Source organism: Hemicordylus capensis, chromosome 3 (assembly GCF_027244095.1).
Source record: "Hemicordylus capensis ecotype Gifberg chromosome 3, rHemCap1.1.pri, whole genome shotgun sequence".
Classification (NCBI taxonomy): domain Eukaryota; kingdom Metazoa; phylum Chordata; class Lepidosauria; order Squamata; family Cordylidae; genus Hemicordylus; species Hemicordylus capensis.
In genome coordinates this window covers 220,506,687-220,534,291 of record NC_069659.1, presented here as the reverse complement: position 1 = coordinate 220,534,291, position 27,605 = coordinate 220,506,687, and the positions used below count along the sequence as shown (strand labels likewise).

At 44.8% G+C, this 27,605-nt stretch overlaps 1 protein-coding gene across 5 annotated transcripts in view; it reads right to left on the bottom strand.

The window, feature by feature from the left end:
* The window catches only part of WAPL (WAPL cohesin release factor), a 96,778-nt gene that overhangs the window by 51,284 nt on the left and 17,889 nt on the right, over positions 1-27,605 (bottom strand). For all 5 annotated transcript variants that reach the window (XR_008319319.1, XM_053308751.1, XM_053308752.1 and 2 more), the window contains 5 exons: positions 15,787-15,905; positions 12,987-13,082; positions 10,993-11,145; positions 10,634-10,770; positions 7,782-7,893 (listed from right to left, as the gene is read on the bottom strand). Coding sequence is in view for 4 of the 5 variants with exons in the window: in XM_053308751.1 (XP_053164726.1) it covers positions 7,782-7,893; positions 10,634-10,770; positions 10,993-11,145; positions 12,987-13,082; positions 15,787-15,905 (617 nt within the window). In the remaining variant the exon portion in view is untranslated. The remainder of the gene's footprint in view (positions 1-7,781; positions 7,894-10,633; positions 10,771-10,992; positions 11,146-12,986; positions 13,083-15,786; positions 15,906-27,605) is intronic.

The window sequence follows — 27,605 nt, the reverse complement described above, 5'->3', positions numbered from 1 at the left end:
AAATGTAATGCAACCTCAAGAACAATCCTGACTCTCTCCTCCATTTGAAGACTGGAAGGACAGCTGGGGCTTGTAATAAGAATACGGCAAACCCCACCCCCCACCCCCACCCCATAACTGGTCTTCCACATATCTCTAAATCTAGGGGGAAGAGCTGCAGAACAGCAGTGCAACACAGGCATCTCCCCCCAAGTAACTTGTTATGATCTTGGAAGAAACTTGCATCTTAATTACAAAATTATAAATGTAGGAAAGAGCTACTTCTCCAAAAAAATTAAAGTTCCTCAGGAGATTTTAATCAGTCCATGGGTCTTTGTTGTGCAAGCCGGGACTAAGGGTGTTTCAATGATCACCTCAGCAAAAAGTGGAATCTTCCTTCCCCCGCTCACTTTGAAAATGCAGCTCTCGATGTGCAGGTGGTGGTCAACTACACTGATAACTATTTGATCAGATGGAATAAAGGACCAGCGCAGTACAAACACCTTCAGAACAGCATAATGCAGAGTTCAGGTGTGTACACATGGAAATTCTGAAGGATTTAGAAATACATGTGTATTCTTCCTAAAAACAGGTTGCTCACCTGTAACTTATGATCTGGTAGAGATCCGTCGACATCCATAAAAATGGGTTCTGCACCTGCACAGGAATCCCCGCGGTAGCCATGCCTCAGCTTGTCGAGGCGTCCAAGCCCCGCCCACATGCAGCGCGTGCTATTTAAGAGCGGGGCTGGGCACCATGTTCCTCAGTTCTTTGGACGACCGCCGAGGAAGACGATCATCGCAGATGGACATCATGAGTGGAGACGAATAGATACGGTAAGTATAGTAAGCATCACGCACACAGAGGAGCATCACTACTGCAGAGGGGAAGGATGGGAGGGTCTTATGGATATCGACGGATCTCTACCAGATCATAAGTTACAGGTGAGCAACCTGTTTATCTGGATCGAGATCCGTCGACAGCCATAAGAATGGGTGTTTAGGAAGCTCCCCAAGGAGGGGGGTGCAGTAGTGCTATTGCAATACCCGCTTAAGAACACTTCTCCCAAAACTAGCCTCTGCAGCAGAGCGCACGTCTATGGTGTAATGCTTGACAAATGGGAGATTGGACGACCATGTAGCTGCCTTGCATATGTCCAGGAAGCCAATCCCCGAAAAGTGCGCAGCCGATGAACCGTAAGCCCGTGTGGAAGGGGCTTTGATGGATTTCGGAGGTGTTTTATGCTGTATCTCATACGTGAGTAAGATGAGGTTGACGAGCCATCTAGACAATCGTTGACGAGAAATTGGTGAGCCCTTGGCGGCGCCGCTGTATGATACAAAGAGAAGTGTGGTGGCTCTAAAGTCTCTCTTACGAGCCATATAGAATAGAAGGGCCCTACGAACGTCCAGCGAATGCATGGATCTTTCCAAGGCCGATTGTGGGTTCCTAAAGAAGGTAGGTAGAATAATGTCCTGATTTAAGTGAAAATCTGAAACTACTTTCGGCAGAAAAGCAGGGTCCAGTCGCATACGTACTTTGTCGTCATGAAATTGAGTGTATGGGGAGTCAATTCTCAATGCAGTGAGTTCACTCACCCGACGTGCTGTCGTGATTGCAACCAGGAACGCGGTCTTTAAGGATAGTAACTTCAAAGACGTCGAGGCCAGAGGTTCGAAGGGCTTTTGCGTCAGTGAAGAAAGGACCAAAGACAGGCTCCAAGGTTCCACTGGCGGTCTTATCGGTGGATAGACATTGGAGAGGCCCTTCAGGAAGGCCTTGCTGAGGGGGTGTGAGAAGAGAATGACACCGTCACAGCCCGGGTGAAGGGACGATAGGGAGGCAAGGTGCACCTTGACAGAAACATTTGCCAAGACCTGCGATTTAAGAGTGGACAGGTAGAGGAGTACTTGGCGAACGGAGGCTCGTCTGGGCAAAAAACCATGGGACTTTGCATAAGCCTTAAATCGAAGCCATTTGCTGTGATAATTTCGTCTGGTTGACAATTTCCTTTGATTCAACAATATATCATCTAAAAGTTTATTCGCCACGCCGTCAGACAGAGAGTGAGAACATCTGGGTGGAGCACGTGGCCGTTGTCCTGTGAGAGAAGATCCGCTTCTGGTGGGAAGCGATGGAAAAGATTTCCGGACATTCTGCGTACTTGTGGAAACCAAGGCTGCCTCGGCCACCAAGGCGTCACGAGAATGCAGGGAGTTGGGTGCGCTAGGAGTTGAGCCACTACTCTGGCAATTAGGGGTTGAGGAGGAAACATGTAGGGTGTTTCCAGTGTCCAGTCCAGCTGAAAAGCATCCCCCAATGATAGCAGGTCGTGACCTGCTCTGGAGCAGAAGCGGGCACACTTCTTGTTTGTTGAGGTCGCAAACAGGTCTATCGATGGACGAATCCATTGACGGAATAGCGGGTTGATGTATCTCTGATTGATTTCCCATTCATGGTGAGTGTCGTTCAGGAACACTCGACTGATTGTCCACTAGGCTGTTCTCTAGACCCTTGATGTGGGCTGCGAGAAGGTAGATTTTGTGGCGTATGCACCAGTGCCACATCTGGAGGACTAGAGCGCACAAGCTCCGGGAGACCGTTCCGCCCTGGCAGTTTATGTAGGCTTGTGCTGTCGTGTTGTCCAATTATACTTGGGCACAGCTGCCTTCTAATAGTGGTAGGAAAGATCGTAGAGCGAGAAAAACTGCCAGTAATTCCAGGAAGTTTATATGGAATTGAGATTGGTTGAGGGACCACCTGCCCTGGGTTCGTCGGCCCACACAATGTGCACCCCATCCTAGAAGGGAGGCATCCGTTGTGAGCCAGAGGGTCGGGGAAGGAAGCTCGAAGGGTACTCCCTCCAGGAGGTTCCTGCGTTCTGTCCACCAGGAGAGAGATTGAAGAATGGGTGTAGGGATCAACAGGCGTTTCTCCTGGTTGTGTCTTGCAGGATGAAAAATTGAGAGAAACCAGAGCTGAAGCTTCCTCATCTTTAGACGGGCATAGTGAATCACCACATTGCATGAGGCCATAAGGCCCAGTAAGCGTTGGATGGAGCGTGCAGGTTGGATAGGGTGATTTCGAAATAGAGTTACCATGCCCTTGATCAAGTCGTGCCTCTCTTCTGGTAAGTATGCTCTTTGGTGTATTGTGTCCAATACCGCTCCTATGTAGTTTGCCACCTGCATAGGTTCCAGGCGTGACTTTTTCCAATTGACTTGGATGCCTAGGTCGAGGAGGACCGACAGAACATAATGGATCTGCAAACGTAACTCGTTTTGATCCTTTGAGGCCAGGAGCCAGTCGTCTAGGTAAGGGTAGACTGTGACGCCTTGCGTTCGCAGGTAGGCAATCACTGGGGCCATACACTTCGTAAAGACCCTTGGGGCGGAGGACAGACCGAAGGGTAATACATTGTATTGGTACACTTGGTGACCGACCATGAAGTGTAGGAATTTCCGATGCGGGGGTCGAATGTTCACATGGAAATAGGCGTCCTTGAGATCCAGCGTTGCCAGCCACTGCTCCCCTTGGAGGAGCGGGAGGATTTGCTGCAACGCCATCATTCTGAACTTCCTGACATGGACAAACTTGTTTAGGTTGCGTAGATCCACGATCGGACGGATGCCCCCGTCCCGTTTCGGGATTTGAAAATAATGGGAGTAAAATCCATCCTGTCTGTCCGCCCACCGTACTGGGGCAACTGCCCCTTTCTCTAGAAGTTCTTTGACTTCCTCCCATAGTGTAGGGGAAGGAAGGGTGAATATCACTCCCCTGAACCGTGGAATTGACTTGAATTCAATGGCATATCCTGAAGATACAATCTTCAAGACCCAACGGTCTGATGTTATATGTTGCCATGCGGGGGCATGGCTCGCCAGTCTGATGGAGGGTTGAGCTGGCAAGGGGTCGGTGTAGGGACCCATTAGTTGAGACGTTATTGCCCCCGACGGCGGGGGTGGGGAGTGGAGAGTTGACGGTGGACGGACTTGAGTCTCAAAGGCGCTTCTGGGTATCTGATCCCTTAGGACGTTGGGCCTGATTTGCTTTGAACTTGGTCTGGTAAGTGCGCCGGTGGTAAGGTTGGTAGGACCTGCAGAAGTCCCTACGGTCTTGATGTCTGAAAGGAGGGCGCTGCTTACCATACGTCGAGCGGTACTTGGATGCGTACGTAGAAGTGGAAGGTTGTGCTGTAAACGTCATTGCGGTGAACTTGGTTTTTTTAAGTTGTTCCATAGTGGCATCCGTGGTTTCACTAAACAGGCCGGTGCCATCAAAAGGAAGCCCTTCTATCTTATCTCTCATGTCTGTTTGTAAGGTAGTAGACCTGAGCCAGGCATGCCTATGGAGAGTGATAGCGGCAGCCATAGCTCTGGACTCGCTCTCAGCTAGGTGTTTGGCAATACTGAGTTGTTGCCTAGTGAGATCACCCGAGCGCTCCAGAATTTTTTGAAAATTAATTTTGAATTCTTCTGGTGATAGGTTGTCAAGTTCTGCAAGCAATCCTTCCCAAAGACTGTAAGTGTATTTAGCGGTACATGCTGAGTAATTAGCCACTTTGATTAAAAGGCACGCAGTTGAATAGGTTTTGCGGCCTAAGATGTCTAACTTCCTTCCCTCTTTTTCAGGAGGAACGATATGACATTTCCCAGACTTCGACGCAGAGGCACAGTCAATTACAAGGGAATTGGGCGCCGGATGCTTTAAAAGGTACGTATTGTCTTTCTCCATTATACGATAAAGGCTCTCCAGCCTTTTAGAAGCAGGGGTGGAAGTATGGAGTACCTCCCAAGCACATTTAGCTGCCCTCGTGATTACCGGGAGCATCGGGAGGGCTACTGGGGCCGTCGATTGCGACTTCAACATAAAACTGTAGACGGGATCGTCTATTGTTGTCAGCTCGGAGTGTAGGTCTAGACCTAAGGCGTCCACCATGGTACGCACGTGACGGTGGTACGCTTTCATTTCTTCGTTGGGTGACACATACACCGTTGGTGCCACATCCGTGGGACGTTCAATAATGGCCTCCTCACCTTCGGGGTCCGATTCGAAATCCAACGAGCCGTAGTGTTCAGAAGGCGAGGCTATTGGAGAAGTAGGCGCTGTCCCTTGAGAACGCACTGAAGGAGTGGGAGGTGAAGGCAGGGGTGCCATTTGAGCCGCTACAGAACGGGTTACTGGTGGTCGCGTTTGTACGCAGACATCAGTGGTAATAACTGCAGGTGTTTGCGTTGACGAGTGTCTGGTCGCTCTGGAGGGAGTATTAGTAGACGCAGATAACGTGCGTAGAGTCACTGTAGCGGGAAGAGAAGTCAGTGGTTCCCAGGATCCGGTTGGTAAAGATGTTTGGGAACCGGTCGAGACAGCCGGACCCGAACCAGGTATGTGTGGTGGAGGCGTATGAGTAAACCCACAGGTGTGCCAAGGCAAAGGGCTTTGCAATTGGGCCGCAGAGAGTGATGGCACCGGGTGGACAGGACGAGTCGAAGTCGATTGAGATTCCTTTTCCGATGCTGGGAAGCCCCTAAATGTGGCCTGTGAAGGTATACTTGCGGTGGAGTCCAAGAGCGACAGGAGCAATTGAGTTGTAGACGGATGTAAGCCTATTACAGCATCTTGAGTATCTCCTTCGATATCGAAGGTTGGGGGTGGAGATCGATATCGAGGAGTGACCTGACTCGACGCAGTAAGCAGGGGTGTATGTAGCGACAGAGGTGCGCTAGGTCCCGGAGCCGGTGGTGGTGAAGGTGGAGAGGAGGGGACTGGTGTCGGAGCAGGCGAGAGGGATCTCGCTCTCGGTGCCGAAACATTCAGTGTCAATGGCCTCGGCGTCGAAGGGCAGGTCGGCGTAGAAGAAGGTCGATGTCAAGTGGAAGGGTGAGGAGGCGTAGCGTCTCCCGTAAGATCGATCAATCTACGACGCTTTGCCGTAGACATCGTCGCGGCTTCGTCGGCATCGGGATCACTGCTGGAGATCAATGGGACTCGACGCTTCTGACTGCTCGATGTCGAGACGGGCTTCGCAGCCGAAGGGACTCCGCTCGGTGTCGACGATCGGTTCGATGTCAAAGGCAATACCGAGGGTCCGGAGTTTTTCGAAGTCGAGGTCCTGGACTTTGAATGTGGAGATCCAGGTTGCGTCGACGTCGTAATTTTTGACTTCGAACGCAGTATGAAAGCAGACTGAGCCCTCGATGCTGGGGAGTGAGGCATGCCCGGTGTTGAGGGACTTAACACCTCATCATAGATCGCCGCTCTGAGGCGAAGCGCTCGATTTTTTCGCGTCTGCTTTGAAAACAATAGACAAATCTTACATGTAGAAACATTATGTTCTTCGCCCAAGCACATAAGGCATAATTCATGGAGGTCTTTGGAAGGGAGCTTTGCATCGCAGCCCTTACACCTCTTAAAAGACTTTTTATCGTCCGCCATAGCGCGACGACAGGGAAGTCAAGTCCGTTCCGCGTCAAGCCAGTCGTTGGTCGGCAGCTGTTCCTAGTCAAACTTTAGAAGAGTCCGTCAGCCAGAACAAGGAGTCGTACACGAAATGATCAGTCCAAGAAAAGAGAAAAATGTATCTGAAGAGAACACTGAGGAACTTTCCGACGAATAGGCGGCAGACCAAGGTCCACGCGTGAAGGCGGTTCGAAAAGAACTGAGGAACATGGCGCCCAGCCCCGCTCTTAAATAGCACGTGCTGCGTGTGGGCAGGGCTTGGACGCCTCGACAAGCTGAGGCATGGCTACCGCGGTGATTCCTGCGCAGGCGCAGAACCCATTCTTATGGCTGTCGATAGATCTCGATCCAGATCTGATGCATGACAACATTAAACTTTATTTGTATAGGGCAGGCTGACCACCCGTTTCCTCTATCCTTGACCTCCCTGCTTACTTAAAGTGGCGCAGCAGTGAAATGACTTGATTATTAAGCCAGAGGTTGCCAGTTCAAATCCCCGCAGGTATGTTCCCCAGACTATGGGAAACACCTATATCGGGCAGCAGTGATATAGCAAGATGCTGAAAGGCATCATCTCATATTGCGTGGGAGGAGGCAATGGTAAACCTCTCCTGTATTCTACCAAAGACAACCACAGGGCTCTGTAGTCACCATGAGTCGAAACTGATTTGACGGCACATTTCACAGTTATTCTGAAAAAAGCTGATATGAGACTTTTACTGAAGAAATTATCCCAGAATTCAGCCATACTTAATAATTACTAGCCTATTTCTAATTTGCTTTTCTTAGGGGACATATTTGAGTGGGTGGTGCCAACCAAGCTCCAGGCTTTGCTGAATACCACCATTAATCTTGATCCTTATCGAGCTGGCTTTCAGTCTGGATTTGGTACAAAGGCTACCTGGGTTACTCTACTGGATAGTGTGTAGTCTAGGAACTGGCTGGAGAAATGGGCTTCTTTTGGTTCCGCTGGACCCAGAAACAGCTTTCAATACAGAGCACATAAGGTTGTTCTCACGAGCAGCCTAGCCCATGCATCCCTAGGAGACACAGACTTCATGGGAGCCCCACCACCACATGCACCACACTAGTTGCGAGGTGCATTGTGGGGTTCCTGGAGGCCAGGACACATTGTCCCGGCTTCCCAAGATTTGCGCTGCTGGAAGCAGCATGGATCGTGTGGGCACGTGCAATAGTGTGCCTGAAGGAGTTGGGGGGGGGGGTGGGGGTCAATAAGTTTGGAACAGCCTAGAATAAAAAACGGCTTGCCCCTAGGAAAATGAAAGGCAAGACAGCAATATATTTCAGTTTTGAAAGCTATCAGGCACATAAGATATACATACCTGGTGATGCTGCGAGTCATCCAGTGTTTTGAAGACCATAGCTACCATCCCGTGTGCTCTCAAATGCATTCGGAAACTGGGCATGGCGCACTTTGTCGCCAAGCTGATAACACTAACAAACACACACATACAAAATCTGATGAGCCACAGTGCATCTAAGTCTATCATCACAGAACACATATACTTAATATGCATAATAACTGAGTAAAGCAATCCTCAAGTCTCGCTAGCTGAGTAATACAGGTGAAACTCGAAAAATTAGAATATCGTGCAAAAGTCCATTAATTTCAGTAATGCAAATTAAAAGGTGGAACTGATATATGAGACAGACACATTACATGCAAAGCGAGATAAGTCAAGCCTTAATTTGTTATAATTGTGATGATCATGGCGTACAGCTCATGAGAACCCCAAATCCACAATCTCAGAAAATTAGAATATTACATGAAACCAATAAAACGAGGATTGTAAATAGAACAATATCAGACCTCTGAAAAGTATAAGCATGCATATGTATTCAGTACTTGGTTTGGGCCCCTTTTGCAGCAATTACTGCCTCAATGCGGCGTGGCATGGATGCTATCAGCCTGTGGCACTGATGAGGTATTATGGAAGACCAGGATGCTTCAATAGCGGCCTTCAGCTCTTCTGCATTGTTTGGTCTCATGTCTCTCATCCTTCTCTTGGCAATGCCCCATAGATTCTCTATGGGGTTCAGGTCAGGCGAGTTTGCTGGCCAATCAAACACAGTAATCCCATGGTCATTGAACCAGGTTTTGGTACTTTTGGCAGTGTGGGCAGGTGCCAAGTCCTGCTGGAAAATGAAGTCAGCATCCCCATACAGCTCGTCTGCGGAAGGAAGCATGAAGTGCTCCAAAATTTCCTGATAGACGGCTGCGTTGACCCTGGACTTAATGAAGCACAGTGGACCAACACCAGCAGATGACATGGCTCCCCAAATCAACACAGACTGTGGAAACTTCACACTGGACTTCAAGCATCTTGCATTGTGTGCCTCTCCATTCTTCCTCCAGACTCTGGGTCCTTGGTTTCCAAATGAGATGCAAAAGTTGCTCTCATCAGAAAAAAAGACTTTGGACCACTGAGCAACAGACCAGTTCTTTTTTTCTTGAGCCCAGGTAAGATGCTTCTGACGTTGTTTGTTGTTCCGGAGCGGCTTGACAAGAGGAATACGACATTTGAAGCCCATGTCCAGGATCCATCTGTGTGTGGTGGCTCTTGATGCACTAACTCCAGCCTCAGTCCACTCCTTGTGAAAGTCCCCAACACTTTTGAATGGCCTTTTCCTGACAATCCTCTCCCGGCTGCGGTCATCCCTGCTGCCTGTGCACCTTTTTCTTCCACACTTTTCCCTTCCACATAACTTTCTATTAATGTGCTTTGATACAGCACTTTGGGAACATCCAACTTCTTTTGCAATTACCTTTTGAGGCTTTCCCTCCTTATAGAGGGTGTCAATGATGGTTTTCTGCACAACTGTCAAGTCAGCAGTCTTTCCCAGGATTGTGATTCCTAATGAACCAGACTGAGAGACCATTTAACGGCTCAGGAACCCTTTGCAGGTGTTATGGATTGATTAGCTGATCGGAGTGGGACACCTGGAGCCTACTGTTGAACCTTTTCACAATATTCTAATTTTCTGAGATTGTGGATTTGGGGTTCTCATGAGCTGTACGCCATGATCATCACAATTATAACTAATTGAGGCTTGACTTATCTCGCTTTGCATGTAATGCGTCTATCTCATATATCAGTTTCACCTTTTAATTTGCATTACTGAAATTAATGAACTTTTGCACGATATTCTAATTTTTTGAGTTTCACCTGTAGATTTCTGCTAAATCACTTATAGCCTAACAGTGCAGCAGGGAAGCAACTTGTCTAGGGAGCAAGAGGTTGCTGGTTCAAATCCCTGCTGATATGTTTCCCAGACTATGGGAAACACCTATATCGGGCAGCAGCGATATAGCAAGATGCTGAAATGCATCATCTCATACTGCATGGGAGATGGCAATGGTATACTCCTCCTGTATTCTACCAAAGACAGCCACAGGGCTCTATGGTCGCCAGGAGTCGACACCGACCCGACGGCACAACTTAGACTTAGAAATCACTTATACCAGTGTAACTCCAAGTTGCAGTAGTGCATGGAAATTACAATACTGTTATCAAGCCAATGTAAGTTCTGCACTGTCTTAGTTAAGTTGGCTGAAGAGAGGAAGGATTCGAGGTTGCCAACTCTGTCTGTATCCTATGATTCCTCAGAGTAATGTCTGGTTTCTACCCCGGCATTAAGTTACAATGGCAAAAGCGCTGTCATAAATATGCGCACACACACTCGTGTCAATGAAAGCCAAAGACAACTGTCCCCCTACCTCCTCTTGCTGCTCTACCTGTGCCACTGGGTTGCAGTCTGGCTACTATTTTCTCTTGAAAACAGAGAACCTGTAACTGTTACTAGAATTAGCTAGCTGTGCTTTTGAAGAGTTCTGTCTTAATCGATGTGAAATGATTTCCATCTATTAACCCAATTTAAAATGATTCCATAGTAAAGATAGCACTACTGTTATACAGCCGTACCGGTACAAGTTCCCATATCATGATCCCAAAAGGGCAATAAAGCTGCTAGTTGTTAATTAGCAAGTGGCCTATCCACTAATTTTTACACATGAATTAACACATATTTCTGCCCTTTCATTTCAATCTAATGTGCAAGCTGTATTATGGATGTATTGAATTATACAAATACATGTGCGCACAGAGCACACCAAAATAGGCAAGTGTGCAACTTATTAAGAGTGGAATACTATTGAATATTAGGGATCTCTTACCTAAGGCAACGTGTGTTTAGGGGCTGATTGCTCTTCAGTCCACTTAACAAGTATTCAATATCATCTGTGAACTCTTGATTTTCTCCAAATTCTACTACATCATTGAAGTGCTTGACATGTTGAACAACAGTGTATAACTGCAAGGCAGAAGTTTAAAACGTGGTATTTTTATAGCTCTCACACCATGACTTCTTTTCCTGGTAGCATCAGAAACCAGTCGCTAGCTCAGATAAATTGATAGTTTATTTTCCACAAGTCTTTTTTTCATTTTGACACTAATTTAGTTTCTAATTGGTATTACTAAAAACCTTTCATCAAGTGCATTATGGAAAAATGCACATTCTAAGTATTCCACTTACTTCTTTGTCTTCTTTCCTACATTTCAAGGCAGTTACTATTTCCTGATAGGGCTGAGTAGGTAATGTCACAGTTTTTATCACTTTGGGGGGTGGTGCAGGAGCTTTAAATACTCCGTCATCTTTATGAATTGCCTCCTTTGAAGACAGTCTTCCCTATTAACAGAAAGTGCTACAATAGGTAAATCTTTTAAGCCAAACGCAGACAAAAAATTGCATTCACATCTTACAGTGTTCAGAGGCAAAACCTCAGTACTTCAAAAGGAGCAAGTTACACAAGTAAATACTTAGGAGCATAAAATCATTACTAGATTTAACTTCTTAAAACGCTTACGCATAATAAAATTCTCTCAATTTAGTGCAAGAGTAAGAAACACTATTTGAGCCACATTAGGCTCAAATACACAGAGAAACACCACACATTTTTAAAAGATTACAGCAATTAGCTGCTCTCCCCTTCTATTTTCTAGAGGCTCCAGAATCAAGTCATTCAAAACATTTTTCTGGCAACAGGACCATTTTGCACTTTCCTTCTTTGTTATATGAAGAAAACATTTTCATTTCTCTTCACCCGATACACATTTTAAACACACTGGATTCCATCATATGACCAGCACACCACATGACCATACATTTCAGAGTGGGACATACTCCTTTTTAGCGTAACTGCTTTGATGTCTTGGTTGAAGCCTCCTCAACCTCTAATGTTAACAGAACAGCAGTCACAGGTTCTTCCACATGGTGCTCTACTACTTTACAAGCAGCAGTAACCAAATGTACATAGACTTGCTTTACTTGATCACCTCTAATGAAACTGGTTAACTAGGAAACAAATCCTTCAGGACAGGAGTGGACCAGGAAGCCTATAACAACTGTACATGAGTGCAAACCGACAGAAAGCTTTAGAACAGTTAATACATTTATATTCCACCTTTCTGCCATCATGGAACTCAAGCTAACATGTGTTTCCCAGGTGCTCCTGTTCTTTGCTTGTGTGTTCAGACACTAACCAGGCCCAGACCAGCTTAGCTTCAGCAAGGTGGTGTGGTGTGGGAATGCTCTGGGGACATTCAAAAGCAGGTTGCCAATTCAGTTTAAGATGTCTGGTCAGACATCTTAAACTGAATCTGCACCCTGCCTTTGAATGTTCCCAGAGCATTCCCACAGCCACCTTGCTGAAGCTAAGCAGGTCTGGGTCTGAACCATACTAGAAAGCTACAGCAAGTGTTTTGTCATTTATCCTCAAGACTGATCTCACTTTTTGGTACATTTGATCTAATCTAGCTCATTTCAATTTGTGGGAATTTCTGGGGCAATAGTGTAGTGATACACAAATTAAGACTTATGAATGGTATCTGGAGTGCAACAGCTTTTTCCCTGGAAAAGCTTCCCGCCCCCCGTCCCCACGCACACAGCGGCTTGCTTGTGTGTGATCCATTATATGACAATGGCACAGGCTGAGAATGGACTGGCACATAAACCTTATTAGAGAAGACACTTTGCAATTTGAGAGAGTTTATGAATGTTTTATAAGAGGATGGCTGCAAAAGTTTAAACATGTAGCTGCCAGAACTTCAGAAGGAATTTGTTCAAGCAAGTAGTTTAAGACTCCAGATCAAATCAGATAACAAATCCGTAAGTTGACGTATATGGGAATACGGAGTTGTGCATGTTTACTTCCAATTGTAAAGCCAAGGACAAAGCAGTAGCAATATATACACCACTAAATATACACCACAGTCAACATTCTTGTTGCCATCCAGGGAAACCTTCTCTGAAACAACTTAAAATTTTATACTACTGGTTAATTCAGAAAAGTTGTCATACTAAACACACAAGCAAAGAATTCACAAGTTGACAACCGTAAACTGCCAGGAACCATATTTCTGAAGTGGTTAAGTTGCAGACATTTCTTAATCAGACCATTTGTTAATAAAATATGCTTAAAGATTATTCATAACATAAGCAGGGGGCAGGGGGGGAGACACCCTACTCACTGGGATATTTGGGTTTTTCAACACTTGTGGTGCCGGAAGAGCCTCAGATTCTGGCTGGTTCCAATGTCTAGCATTGTATACAGCTTTTGTTGGTGACTGCAAAACATTTCAATATTGATTTGGAATATAATCAGCTCATTCTTTATCATTAGTACCCCAGTTTCAAAGCAACACTACTCAGTATATAACTGTTATTAACTATTCACTATCAGATTTATTTTTTATTGTTATATTTATATACCACCTTTCATTAAAACAATTCCAAGGCGGTTCACACAAAAATTAACACAAGAATATAAAAAATACACAGTTAAAATATAAGATAAAATATTTAAAATACAAGCATAAAATAACCATAAAAATACAAAACAGCAGCAGTAGAGACAATAATAAAAACCTGGGTAAAAGGCCAAGATTTCAAACACTTTCTAAAAACTGTGATGGAGACTGAGGAGCGAATAGCCACCAGGAGAGCATTCCAGAGTCTAGGGGCAGCAACAGAGAAGGCCCTGTCCCTCATTGCCAAGCCTCCCTCGTTGTCGGCACCCAGAGCAGAGCCCCCTCAGATGACCTCGTCAAGTGGGCAGCAACCCTTAGGAGCATGTTTTACACCTTTAAATTTAGGAATGGAAGTGTTGCTCACATTCAAAAAGACGACATAAAAGACAGCACGTTTGTTCCTGCATATGAAAGTCATGAGAACGTCATTTCTTTGAAATAAGGCTTCTCTCTACAAAGCTAAAACCACCAAGTGGAACCAAGCACAAACATGACACCAAATAGTAAATGAAATAATTTTTAATTATAAAAGTATGTATCTGTCTTGAAATCAAGATTTTCTATCACTGATGTACTTTGATGCAGTATATAACACACATTTAAGAACTGACTTGCATCCCTCCCTGAAAAGCTTACTAGTCAGCCATAATCTGTGGCCACCACCACCACTTTCTTCCCTAACTCCTCTGGCATGTACAGAAGTCTCAAGAGAAGGGTGGGATCTTTTCTCATTTGTACTGGGGGGTGGGGGGGGGGAGCGCGCACAACAGAAGTCTATTCAAAGGATACACTGGCAATTTCTTAACTTCTCCAAACTGTAGCTCGCTTGAGGACTCTGGATAGGGCCTGTGTTCTGCTAAGTCTCTTGCTCACCAAAGAGCCACTGGTAAGCACATCTGTAGATGCAAGCACAGATGTGCAAGCACATCTGTAGGCACTTGCCACCAGTAAGCACATTTGTAGATGACTGTCACTAATCAAACTGGTATCTTGGCAGGCATATGAGAAGGAAAAGCTTGCCACTAGCAAGCCATCAGTGTAGACGTGTGCCTCATATAAGTTTTATAAAACTCAAAGCTTTAAGCAGTCTTGTCATATATGTATAAAAAGATGAAGCTCCAATTAAACACTGTAAAAAGTGATACAATCCATACAGGGTAGAACAGATGGGGGTATTTAGTTTTTACATTTATATTCCACTCTTCCTCCAAGGAGCCTAGAGCAGAGTACATGGTTATGTTTATCCTCACAACCAACCCTGTGAGGTAGGTTAGGTGGAGATATAAGTGACCGGTCTAGAGTTACCCAGTGAGTTTCATGGCTGAAGGGGGATTTGAACTCTGGTCTCCCCAGTGCAACATGCTAACTACTACACTATGCGGGCTTTCTCTCTGGTATTCAATCCCAGATTCAGGGAAATGCTGCCTCTGATTAAAACCAATACATTTTTTACTTCCCCACCCAACAAGGAGATGGGATGCAAATCTTTCAGACTTTTACCACATACAGATGTCTCACTGTAAATTAGTGAACAGAACCACATCAAGTATACAGGAAGGTTACTTAAGATGTAGCTGTTCAGTTAATAAATCTGCCTGGATGCACAAACAAAAATAGAATGAATAATAATCAATAAATTGTTACACCTTAAAATAAAAATTACAGAATGTCCAGCTAAAAATAAAGCAGTTAAAACCAAGAAGCCACATAGGATTTCCTGAAAATCAACTGATTAGGACTATCAAGGAACTTAGTATGCAGACCCTCCATATTTACATTATTCTCTCTCTGTAGCACTCTAACCTATTGTAATTCCCAAGGAAGTTCATAGCTCAATAGCACAACACATGCCTTGCATGCAGGAGAACCCAGTTTCAACCCCACATTAATCTGATTCTGTACTTAAGAGGATTTTATGCAGCAGGGCTGGGAAAGACCACTCTAACACCTTACAGAGCTGCTGCAAGTCAGAGCAGACAATTCTGGACTAGATGGGCCAACAGTCTGATTTAGCACAGGGCAGATTCACATGTTGTTCCCGAAGGAATCTTTAACGTTTAGGGCTAATGACTCTCTATAGTCCAGGCCTACTCAACTTTGGTCCTCCAGCTGTTTTTGGACTACAGCTCCCATAAAGCCAAAAGCCAGGGATTATGGGAGTTGTAGGCCAACATCTGGAGGAGGGCCAAGGTTGAGCAGCCCTGCTCTACACCATGTAGAGAGGTATTTAAGTCTAACATCTCTCCATACCCTTATTAAAATGAGACACGATGCATCTGTAATGATGGATCCAGCTCTCAAAAACATAATTCAGGATGCGCACACACACGGATCTGTGTTCCATGAGAATGAGAAATACATGTGCATTTTGCATGCAGTATAAACCAAGCAGTAAACTGTGGCATCCACATGGACTTTTAATTCCTCTAGCGTATTTGTCATGAGCATTTCATAGAGACTGCTAGCTCCAACAGCTGCCTTGACAAAGCCACAGCAGATTGATTTCAGTACTACAACTTACCCTTTTCGGGCCACTAAATATCTTTCGAGTGTTTTCCTTAGACTTATCGCCTTGTATATTTGTGGATTTCTTATTGCTTTCAGGAACATTAGATGAATCTTCTGAAAAATCCAGTAGCTCTACAAAAATAAGACAAGACGTGAAATCATTAATTTTTCCAGGTGGGTTTCAGTTCTAGAACGTGAAGAGTTCCACCACAGAGAATTGGCTTCTATTGACTGGGGTAAGTTAAGGAATGGTACTCTGAAATGTGTGCCACTTGCTGGCTTAGTGCAAAACTATGTATTTTATCTGTCGAAAGGATGATGCGCAGCCCTCTGCTTTTGACAGAAGAACACAGCGAGCTTCAGGCTCCTCTGCATTTAAAGGAAGAAAAAGCAGCTCTCAACTGACAACATGTAACATTTCTCTGAAAGGATTAAGAAACATGCAATTTGTGAATGGTAATCTTGCAAAAAGACAGGCACTGACAACAATAGGCCTTCTCTGTGGCTGCCCCTCTTCTTTGGAACACTCTTCCCTGCCCCAGATTCATTCAGCCCCCTCCCTGGCTGCTTTTAAGGCCCTTCTTAGCACCCACCTGTTTTGCCAGGTGTTTGCCATTATCACCATTATCACTTGATATTGCTGTTCACAGCCTAGGGTCTTTGGAGGAGGCGGTATATAAGAAAATTGTAATAAATAATAAATAATGAAAGTTTATTATGGTCAATGACCCATAACAGAACCAGTACAATACAGCTCATTTCATATATACAAAAAAATATTTAACCAATTCATTCTAATACCATTTACTCAAACAATGTGGATCTAATCTTGCTTGCTGCTAAATAATAAGTAGTGCAGAAGACAGCCAACACTTACAAAAGAGAAAGTACAGGCAAACCTCGTTATTTGCAGGTTCAACACTCACGGTTTCGCGTATTTGCGGTTGGGGAATAGGCATCTGACCACAGCATATGCAAAAAAATACCCCACGTATCCACGGGTCGGGGTGGCAGGGGAAGCACCTTTTGCGCCAGGGATGGCTGTGAAGGCAGCAACAGGGACGCCTTCTCCCTCCCGGCTGATTGCACGTGCCTGTCTGCATCCCATTTCGGGCTTCTGAATATGTGCACGTGATCAGAGGCCCGAAATGGGATGCAGACAGGCCCGTGCAATCAGCCGGGAGGGAGAAGAAGGAGTCCACTCTGCTGCCTTTGCAGCCATCCCAGCTGCACAGGGCAGATTAAATAAGGATCTCCGCCGCCTCCGGCAACCAACCCTGCCAATTCCCATTGTCCCAATGAACTGATATTCACAGATTGCGTATCCATGGTAGCAGAGCGGAACCCCCACAAATATTGAGGTTTTCCTGTACTGAAGCCTTCCATTGTACGGAACACATGATTCTAAAGTAACTGCGCAAAAAAGTAAGGCTATGGAGTGAACCATAAATCATCCTACTATGAGAGAGACTGTTTTGAGTGCATATTCTGAGTTGAATAAAGCAGAATTTAAGACTAAAAATGCAACATTAGCAACGTAATGAGATTAAATGTCTGGGTACCTAATAGGAAATGCTGGATAGCCAATGGACTCCATACAAGTGAAGACAACTGCTCCATCAAGCAATATTTCACTTTTATACCTTATGCCAGAAGTACAAGATTAGTTTATTTTAACCTAATAGATCTTTCAAGAAGCTTATGCCTGACTTTTTAGATACAGAAACTATTTTAAACAAACCAGTATGTCAAGAACCTTTACAACACATAAGAATAGTGTAACCTGTGCTTCATTAAAAACTATCCAGGATGAGGACAATGATGTAACTTACCATCAGTAATCAAGTGTACTCCAATATACTATGGGGTTGTTTAATCAAGATTAGCCTCAGGATTGGGCATAGACATGAAAGCTTCAATCCAGTTACTGATTCAAGTGAGCAAATACAGCATAGCATAAGATGGTACTTCACTATGACATCACATCCACATATATTTACTTCACTATGAAGTCACATCCACATATATTGTGGCTTACTAGTCAAGTTGTAATTTGCAACTGGCACTAGCCAGAACTCTGTTCACTATGGGAAACACCACATCCCATCCCCAAATCAAAAGAGAGAATGAATCTCATACAACACTTGAGTCGAGGATCCCTTGCCCCTGGTTAATGATTTGTGGAGGCCTCTATAAAACTGCAAACATCGAATCCTAACACTCATTGTGAACAGGCACACACGTTACTAACTCATAAAAGAATCAGCCTGGTGCACGAGATGGGATCATCTTAAGAAGCAATTCAATTGCACTTACAAGAGAAGAAAACCAACTCATGTGTCTAATGGAAAAACCTCTGATCATATACTGATATGAAAGTGCTCACATTTCAGATACAGATAAAATGCTGGTTCTCTGAAAATTACAGGCTAGTCACCTGTATAATTCACAACATTGGGCTCTGCACAGTAGCCACAGCGGAAGGATTTGTCAGCTCCTTGAAGTGCTCTGAAGCCTTGCCCTTCCGCACAGAGCATGCTCAGTATTTAGTGCCAGAGCACTGTTCCCCTTAGTTCCTGGATAGCTGAGTTGAAGCTGCACTAGAAGAGACAGGTGAGGAAAGAAGGTAAGAGCATCCGATGAACATGGAGGTTGAGTGGGTGTTGTGAAGGATACCAAGCCAGCAAGAGATCAAACATTATAGGTGAGCAACCCGTTTTGCTTTGTATCATTCCTAGCATTGGGAGAGTAGCTAGCTCCCAAAAGAAAGGAGACAGGATTTAGAGAACCTTCGTTATGACGGAATGCCCGAAGCCAGCCTCAACCAAAGAGTGGTTGTCAAGAGCATAATATTTGATATAGGATTGTTCGCAAGACCAGGAAGTAGCTTTTTGAATTTCAGTGAAGCCAAGAGGTGAGCAGCTGAAGTGCCCGTCACCTTTGTGGAAAGAGCCTTGATAGCAGAATATGATAACTTAAACCAATCATTCAGACAACCTCTGCCTGGAGACAGGTTAGCCTCTAGAGGGGCACTCAGAAGGTCAAGCAAAGTCTATTCGAGCATCTAAAGTATTTGGTGTGGGCCATGTAAAACAAAAGAGCTCTTCAAACATCCAAAGAATGCAAGCAACGTTCAAAAGGTGACACTGGGTTAGAGAAGAAGGTGGACAAGTCAATCTCTTGGTTAATATGAGAATCTGTCACACTTTTAGGTAAGAAAGCAAAGTTGGTATGATTACCCAACTTGTTCGGGTAGAAGGTAGTATAAAGGTAAAGTGTGCCGTCGAGTTGGTTTCAACTCCTGGCGCCCACAGAGCCGTGTGGTTTTCTTTGGTAGAATACAGGAGGAGTTTACCATTGCCAGCTCCCGTGCAGTATGAGACGATGCCTTTCAGCATCCTCCTATATCACTGCAGCCCGATACAGGTACCAGCGGGGATTCGAACTGGCAACCTCATGCTTGCTAGTCAAGTCATTTCCCACTGTGTCAATTCTCAAGGCGGTGAACCCTTCTCTCTGTTGTGATGGTGATGAGGTTTTGATGGCAAGTAACTTGAGGGAGACTCAAGGTCAGGGTTCAAAGGGATCTTCCATGAGCAAAGAGAGCACCAGAGAGAGACCAGGGTTCCACAGGTTGTCTGACTGGAGAGAGGAAAAAAGGTTGTTCAGGCCCTTCAGAAAATGCTTGCAGTCTGGGTGGGAGAAGAGAGATGTTGAGCCCCAACCAGGGTGCCTATCAGAAAGGGTTGACATGTGTACCTGGACAGACCTGTCTGCTTGAGAGAAGTGAGATAAAGCAGTACTTTACTTGACAGACAGGGCAAGGGTATTGAGGAGTTAAAGGTTCTGCTTAGAGGCCTCCTGGCTAAAGATTTTGCTTCGTGCATTGTGATTATGGTCACTTTTGTCCCTGAGGGAAAGGACAATAGTTTCTGCATTCTGACCTACTGTAGGAAACCCTAGGCCTGTCTGGCCTATGGAAATGTTGGGAGTAGAAGCTAGGTGCAGCAGAAGTGAAATGTGCTCCATGACATTGTCTGTTTCAGCGCTGAAAAGACCGTCACTATCAACGGGCAAATCTTCAATTTTGTCCCACATATACTGCTGGAATGAGGATGAATCAAGTCAGGTATGACTTTGCAAAAACTGGCACTGGCCAACATACGGGATTCAGGCTCATTGAGATGTCTGTCCATACTGAGGGCAATATCAGCCGGCTTGGAGAGAAGCTCTGAAATTGTGCTTGTAAGGGTACAGGGGCATTCTGCATGCCTGTTTTAAAACCCTCCCTAATGGAATTTGGCCATACAGGACATGTAGTTGAAGCGAGGGAGAGGAATAAATCTGACGTCCAATAGAATCCAACTTCCTACCCTCTATCGACAAAAGCCAAATGTTTTTTCCTGAATCTGGAAGAGAGTGCACAGTCCACGACTAAAGAGTTTGGAGGAGTGTGTTTGAATAGAAATTTACAATCTTCTTCTTGCACCCTATAGAAATTATCTAATCTACTGGAAGTAGATGCAGAAGATGAAGGAGCATCCCAAGCAGACTTAACCAAACTAACTAGGACTGGCAACATAGGCAAGGCGGCAGGAGTGGGTGTAGTGGTAGAAGACAATCATAGACTGGATCGCTGACCATCTTGGTAGGTGACTTCAGCTCTAGCCCAAGAACCTTTGCTATCTCAGAGACCTGAATCCTGTAAGACTTGTTCTCTTCAGCAGGAGTGTCCAAAGGGTCACTCAGGGCATCATCATCATCATCATCAGGTGAGATTCTCAAGTGGGACTGTGCAATAGTGGAATCATCAGAATCTGAGGTAGAGATGTAATCCTCATCCTAGAGGCCAATGTCTGGGATAGCAGGAGCATCTGGAGGTATCGAAGGTACAGCATGACCCTCAGGCGGAAGAGGAATGTGAGATGGTAGAGCAGGTGGAAGCAGTGCATCAGCAGGTTGAGATGGCGGAGGTTTAAGAACAGAAGGGAGAGGATCCATGGTATACTTGAAGGGAAGAGGATCCAGAAGCCTGACCCTGAGATGCAGAAGACTGATTTCTTCAGCTTCCACAGACAAAACTCTTCATAAGTAAGAGGTGAGTGACCATACATTGGGTCCCAAAACCTTCCCATCCTGTAGATATAGCTGGGATCGAGGGCACCCGGAGAGCTCCAGTAGTGCAGTAGTCTAGTTCCTCTAGTATGTAGAAAGAGCTGGTAAGGGGAAGCTAAACTGTTCCTTCCATTGAGGCGGAAGGAGAGGCAACAGGTGTCTTGGCAGGCAGTGACTATGGCACTTGTGGAATTCATCTTCATTATCGAGTCTGTGTAGAGAAAATCCTTTGAAGGTCGATCCCAACAAAGGAGTACAAGATGGATTCAGTCCGGCATTGGAGGAAAATCCTTTGCAGTTGATGTCAACAGAAACCCAGTACTGAAGACAGGCAAAGTCACTGAGGAAGAAGGATAAAGAACTCTGTCAACAGCAGACAATGATGGCAGCAGAATTGGAAGTGGAGAAGGATGGACCACAGAGATCAATGTTCAAGTCAGAGCAAAGAAGAATGTCAATGTTGGAGTTTGCAGGACACTCAATGTTAACGGCAGTGCAGAACTTTTGACAAATTCAGGAAACGACGGTGGTGAGTTTGAACAGATGACTTATATAATACAAGGTGCTGGCATTGACGGTACCAACCATGATAATGGACACTGCAGTGCACAAGACTGCATCAACACAGGTCAAAGTAGAAGGTTTTGAAACTGGAAGTGAGAGTGGCACAGCTGATGGAGGATTTGGCAGGTGTCTACACGGTTGAAGGTAGAGTTGACATCAAAATGGAAGATGCCAATAATGTTTTTGGCTGTTTCGAGGTCAACATTTCAGTCTCCTTGTGCTTTTGCCCTATCCACCCCCAGTACAGTACTTCCAGTGGCTGTTGCTGGTGTCTATGTTTCTTTTTAGATTGTGAGCCCTTTGGGGACAGAGAGTGTTGTTCCGGTGGGACTCTTAGGGACATTCTGCAGCTTCCTAAAAGCACTGAAGGAAGACTTGGATTAAGCCTTAGGAAACTAATCAGACTCCGAAAGCACTGACATTGATAATGTTGATGGCATCAGGGTTGGTGCATGCAAGGCAGTCTTGCACAGCACGGCCCTTAAATGCAACTTCTGACTTCTCTGGGTCTGTTTCAAGAATGAAAGGCAAATTTTACAAGAGTAGACAATATAGTCCTTTTCTCAACACAAATCATGCACATCAGATGAGGGCCAATGCCACAGTATGAGGAAAACCTCTTAAAGTTCTTTGAGTCCATAAGATCAGAGGCCAACAATTCAAACTTAGGGCAAATTCAAAGTCAAACAGTCTGAAAGTCCAAAAAGCCAAATAATTTCTAAAATCATTTGTTCTAGGAACAGGGGACCAAAGAGCGAATCCCTGAGGGAGCGCACACCATGGCAGACAGAAAGGAACTGAGGAAAGCTGCACTTTGGTGCCGAAGATACTGAGTGCTCTATGTGCGTGGAGGGCGTGGCTTCAGAGCATTTCAAGGTGCTGATGAATCCTTTCATGGTGAGTACTGCACAGACACAGAGACCAATGTTGGGAATGATAATGGGCCACCACAAAGATTAGTTACAAATGGAAATTTAGTGGAACTTAAAAAACAAACAAATACATACACTAAATCTCATTTTAAAAGTAGCATAATTAACGTTAAAATCACGAACAAGTTACACTACTTTCATTTTTAAGAGAATGTATCGACGGCTTTCCCACACATATGGAGCTCTCTTTCAAATACAGGCATTCTTTTCAGTTTCATCTCATGAAAATGGCTCTAGTCTGCCTGGCACTGCCCAGTACCAGCTCTTGCTTCTGGATATTTTTGGGCTTTCAGTTTCTGTTTTTTAAGTCACATGTGCAAAGACACAAAAATGGACAGTGGGACTATTTGTCATTGTGCTGCGCTGGAGTTGGGTAAGACAAAAACAATATAGGAAAGGAAGAAGAGTAGAAAGAAAGAAAGAGGGGAGAAATTCCTCACAGGTGGCCTTCAACTGTGGTTCTAGCAACTGCAGTTTTGCTTATCCGCGGACGGATCTTAGAGACCGTTTCTTTATCTGTAGTGCAAAGATAGGCTAAAATCCACCTATTTGCAGTTGCAGAGTGGCTGGAAGTGTCACTTCCAGCTGCCATTTTTGAGACCAGAGCTATTATGAGGCTTTTAAAATAAATTTCACCAAATATTCAACTGATTGGGGGGGGGGGCGCATTTCTGGAGCCTTGCAGAGCAAGATACTGTGCTGTTCTACTCTTATTTCTTTCTCTCCCACTTCCCAGAAACCACCCCTCCCAGTACCTAACCCCACAAATCCCCATAGAGTTAAGGTTTCATTATTCACAGTTTCCATATTTGTACTAATTGGGGATGGAACCCCTGCAAATAACAAGGGCTACCTGTACACAGTTTCCTATATTTCCCCACTCTTTTACCACAGAAAAACTGTCACAGTTTCTCTTATGCCCAGAAGCTGTATCTTGAAATATGTTGAAGAAATTTCTTCCCTGGGTGAAAAAGGAAAACATGTCAAGTGTAGGCAGTGCTATAAGGAGATGCAGGGCAGCTTGAAACAGGTAATGAGTAAAGGTATATTACATTTTTTTAAAAAACCAGGTAGTATGTACCATTCCTAATTTAATAAAAATCAAGTATAACTTTAAACTTGATTTAAATCAGGTTTCTCTTAGTGATTTAAGTCACTGTTTTAAAGCAATCCACCTTTACAACAAAGGGTAAACATTAACAAGGCAAAGACAAGCCAATTTTTTCCTAAAGAAATACAATGTACTAGCTTAACCCACACAGAGCATCTGTGCACTAGTACTGGATTGCCCCCCTCACCTCAGAGATCTCTCTACCCTCCTGCTCCTCCTCCATCAGGTTGCTTCCATACCCCTCTTGGTCACTCCTCCATCCCTTTACACCACCCCCCTCACTCCTCATGGTCACAGCTACAGCATTGCTGGCAACCTATAGGCCAAGCTGCAGCCCCCTATCCCCAGAGAACTCCCTACCTTCACCCAAGCCCCACTCCTGCTCCTCCCCACAGGAGCAACAGAAGCAGCGGTTGACTGGGCCCTTCCTTGCTACTGCCATGGCCACTAGCTCCCTCAGGCCGCTGACAGACTCGGGCCTGTCCCTTGCCGTTCCTTCTTTCTCTCTTCCCCTCCCTTCTTTTTCTCTCTTTCTCTCCTCTACTCACTCTTCCCACCTATCTTTCTTCTCCTCTCTTCTTTTTTAGAAGAAGGCCGCAAGTGGTCTGACTTGTGAACCACCTAACCGATTTGAACCAAATTTGCTACAGCTGTAGGGACACCTCAATGGCACAGTTTGTAGTTATGTCATCTACCCCAATCCAAGATGGTGGATGTGTGAATATTTGAGGCACATGGGCTAACTTGTGGACTGCCTAACCTATTTGAACCGAATTGGGTACAACTTCATTGAGTGACAAAAAGGGACACCTCAATGGTGCAGTTTGTAATGACATCCACCCCAATCCAAGATGGCAAACATATGAGCATTTGAGGTGCAAAAGATCTAACTTGTGGACCTCGATTTGCACCAAATTTAGTCCAGATGTAGAAGCAGTGAGAGGAAAGTAGGCCAATTAGTTATTACTAGAACAACTTGTCTTTCTCTCTCTCTCCCCCTTCCTGAGTTAACAGATGATGTTCATCTTGTTTCCTCATCTAATTCACATAACGGCAGCCTCCTTCTCCTGAAGGGACTCTTTCCTCCCTCACAACCCCTCTCTTCGCAGACCCCTGCCCACTATCCATACATACATTCCTCTCCTCCACAATCAGGAACACCTTCCGACCAGTAACCGCTGCATTCCAAATGACCTTAACCATCACAGGTTCCTCCCCCGCATTTGAATATTGAATCCACACTGCCCAATCACCAAGGTGTTTCTGCTCCCACAGACTCCTCCTCCCTATCTGCATATGGAATCTCCACTGCCCAATCACCATGGAGCTTCTGCTCACAAACTCTCGCGAGAGCTGCTACACACAGGATTAGCCACCGGTATACCTAGAGATTTATTTATTTACTTACATACCTACTACTTTCCAACAAAAGTTCCTAAAGCAGTTTACATAGAATTAAATAATAGGCTTGTGCCTGAAATGTTTCGGAGGCCATTATGAAGGCCTCCGAAACGTTTTGGCTCCGGGGGCTGTTTCGGTGCTGGGGTAGTCTTTTAAGGGCGGGGGAGGGTGCACTCACCTCTCCCGCCACATTTCCTCCCACTGGTGCTCCGTTACTTTTAAGCCCCTCAGGGCAGCAGTGTTCCTCCCTGCCGCCCCATTTTAGTCATCAGCTGGAAGTGGCACGCGCACGTGCGCCCATCATGCGCGTGCATGGCGGACAGGCACGCGCACGCAACTGGCGCATGCGTGCTTGCTACTTCTGGCCGATGATGAAAATGGGGAGGCAGGGAGGAACACTGCTGCCCTGAGGGGCTTAAAAGTAACGGAGCACCAGTGGGGGGAAATGTGGCGGGAGGGGTGAGTGCACCCTCCCCCACCCTTAAAGGACTACCACCGCCAGTGCCGAAGAAACTTTGTGCACATCCCTGATAAATAATATGGTTCTGTGTTTCCAAAGGGTTCAAAATGTAAAAAACATAAGATAGACACCACCACCAGCCACTGGAGGGATGCTGTGCTGGGGATGGATATGGCCAGTTGCTCTCTTCCTGCTAAATAAAGAGAATCACCACTTTAAAGGGGTTAGTCTCTTTATTTAGCAGGAAGGTCCAAGTACAGTAGCTGTATATGGCATGTGACCCCAAAGCAAGTGAGTTTTAATGGACCACACTGCTGCAATCTTTATAATGGCACACCAACAAGGATACAAGAGTCTGATTGAAATTAGAATCATTCTGGTCTTATCTTTTTCAGGCTATTTTAGAAAACCAATAGGGAATAGGGAACTTAATTCTGAGATATCTAGAGGGAACTGAGATTCATCTTTTTAGTAGACAACTCTTAATCTCTGCCATTTAGTCTTCTTAATTCTCTCCTTAACTCTGTGATTAATTCAAATTTCCTTTGGCTAAAGCATCTATCCTTACCATCATGAACTTGTTTATCTTGTCTGCCTTGCTGTTAAAGTATTTCATGTGTTTTACTCACATGCTGTTGACTGAGGCTCAGCTTTTGGTGATCATGCAGCCAATGAATGAAATTATGACGGTCACTTCAGTTTGTTTCACATAGCCATTAATATCCAGCCACACAGGATGCACACAGAGGCTCTCTATTGTCAGGGATTCTTCAGATTGTTTCAAAAGACTAATCACAGGTTGCGATCTGAACCACTTTAATACATGCAGAGAATCCAAGGTTGCTGTCATTTACATTCCCTTCCTATCTTAGGTCTGTATGCATGAAATAATTTGACCATGGTTTTCTATATACTCAAGATTACTTCATTAGTCTATATCCTTGACAAGCCTGTAGCTCAGCCACAGGTTCCTATATTCAACTAAGCCTAAATGTTGTCCAGCTGCTTCTGAACTACAACTTTCATCATTCCCAACCACAACCAATTGTAGCTAGAGATGATGGGAGTTCTAGTTCAGCAACAGCTACAGAGTCAAGGTTGCCTACCCCTGTGCTATATCAAATCACACACCTAACAGATACAGTATCTTGAGTCTTTCAGAAAGGTAGAAGCCATTACTAAGAGGTTTTGTTCTTTGATTTTCAAGACAGTCCAACACATCATACAGTACAATGAATAATCACATCAAGGTCTTAATATTTTGATTGGACTTCACTCCATCTGAAGCCTCATAGCAGCAGATATGAAAGGGACAGTTTTCTTGTTAAGAGAATCTGTTCAAACTGTGAACTCCAAAGTTGTCAACTGCTGTATTTATGTTTGATTACTACAGAACAGTATAATAAGAGTGAATGTGTATTCCATGTGGTAATGAACAGTGAGAAACCAAAGCCAGGGTATGAGTTACACAGAAGCAGAGTAGGCAATGCAACTTCATGATATTACAGTCTGAATAAGCGACAATATTCTGTAAAAAGATCAGTTGATATATTTTGCTTTCAATAGATTTACGTTACTACAGTATTACTTTCATGGAAATTACCTACAACTATTTCCAGAGGCATAGCCCAGAAGTGACTCTGGGCCAGTCACTTCTCTCTCAGCCTAACCTACTTCACAGGGTTGTTGTGAGGAGAAACTCAAGTATGTAGTACACCGCTCTGGGCTCCTTGGAGAAAGAGCAGGATATAAATGTTGTTGCTGTTGTTATTAATAATATCGATGTCTGGATAAAACAAACCAGACAATAACACCTGTCTGACTGTGAATAAATAATAATAATCTACAAATCCACTTGCAAACTCATCAGTGGCATGTGCCACTGGCAAATTGGTAAGAAACGGCAGGAATCCTTTCTGAGCAGTAGAGAAGGTTCCCACTGTTTCACCTTCTCCACATCCCAGTGGAAAATGACACAAGACCCACTTCTCTCCAAATACCTCTGCCTGTGTGCCAGAAGAAGATCTGAGGGAAGAGGGTGGGAATTGTTGGAGACCACAAATAATGGCTGGCTGCTGAGCTAAGGCTAAATTTGTGGATCTTTTTAAATAACTGTACCTGCATACAGATCTGCAGCTGTGTAAACTGTACACAGTTTGTATGAAAGTGTTGAACCCAACGTGTGAATAAGATTATTAAGCACACTGAAAAATGTTTTGCACACAAAATGGGAAAGGGGTGATTTTTGT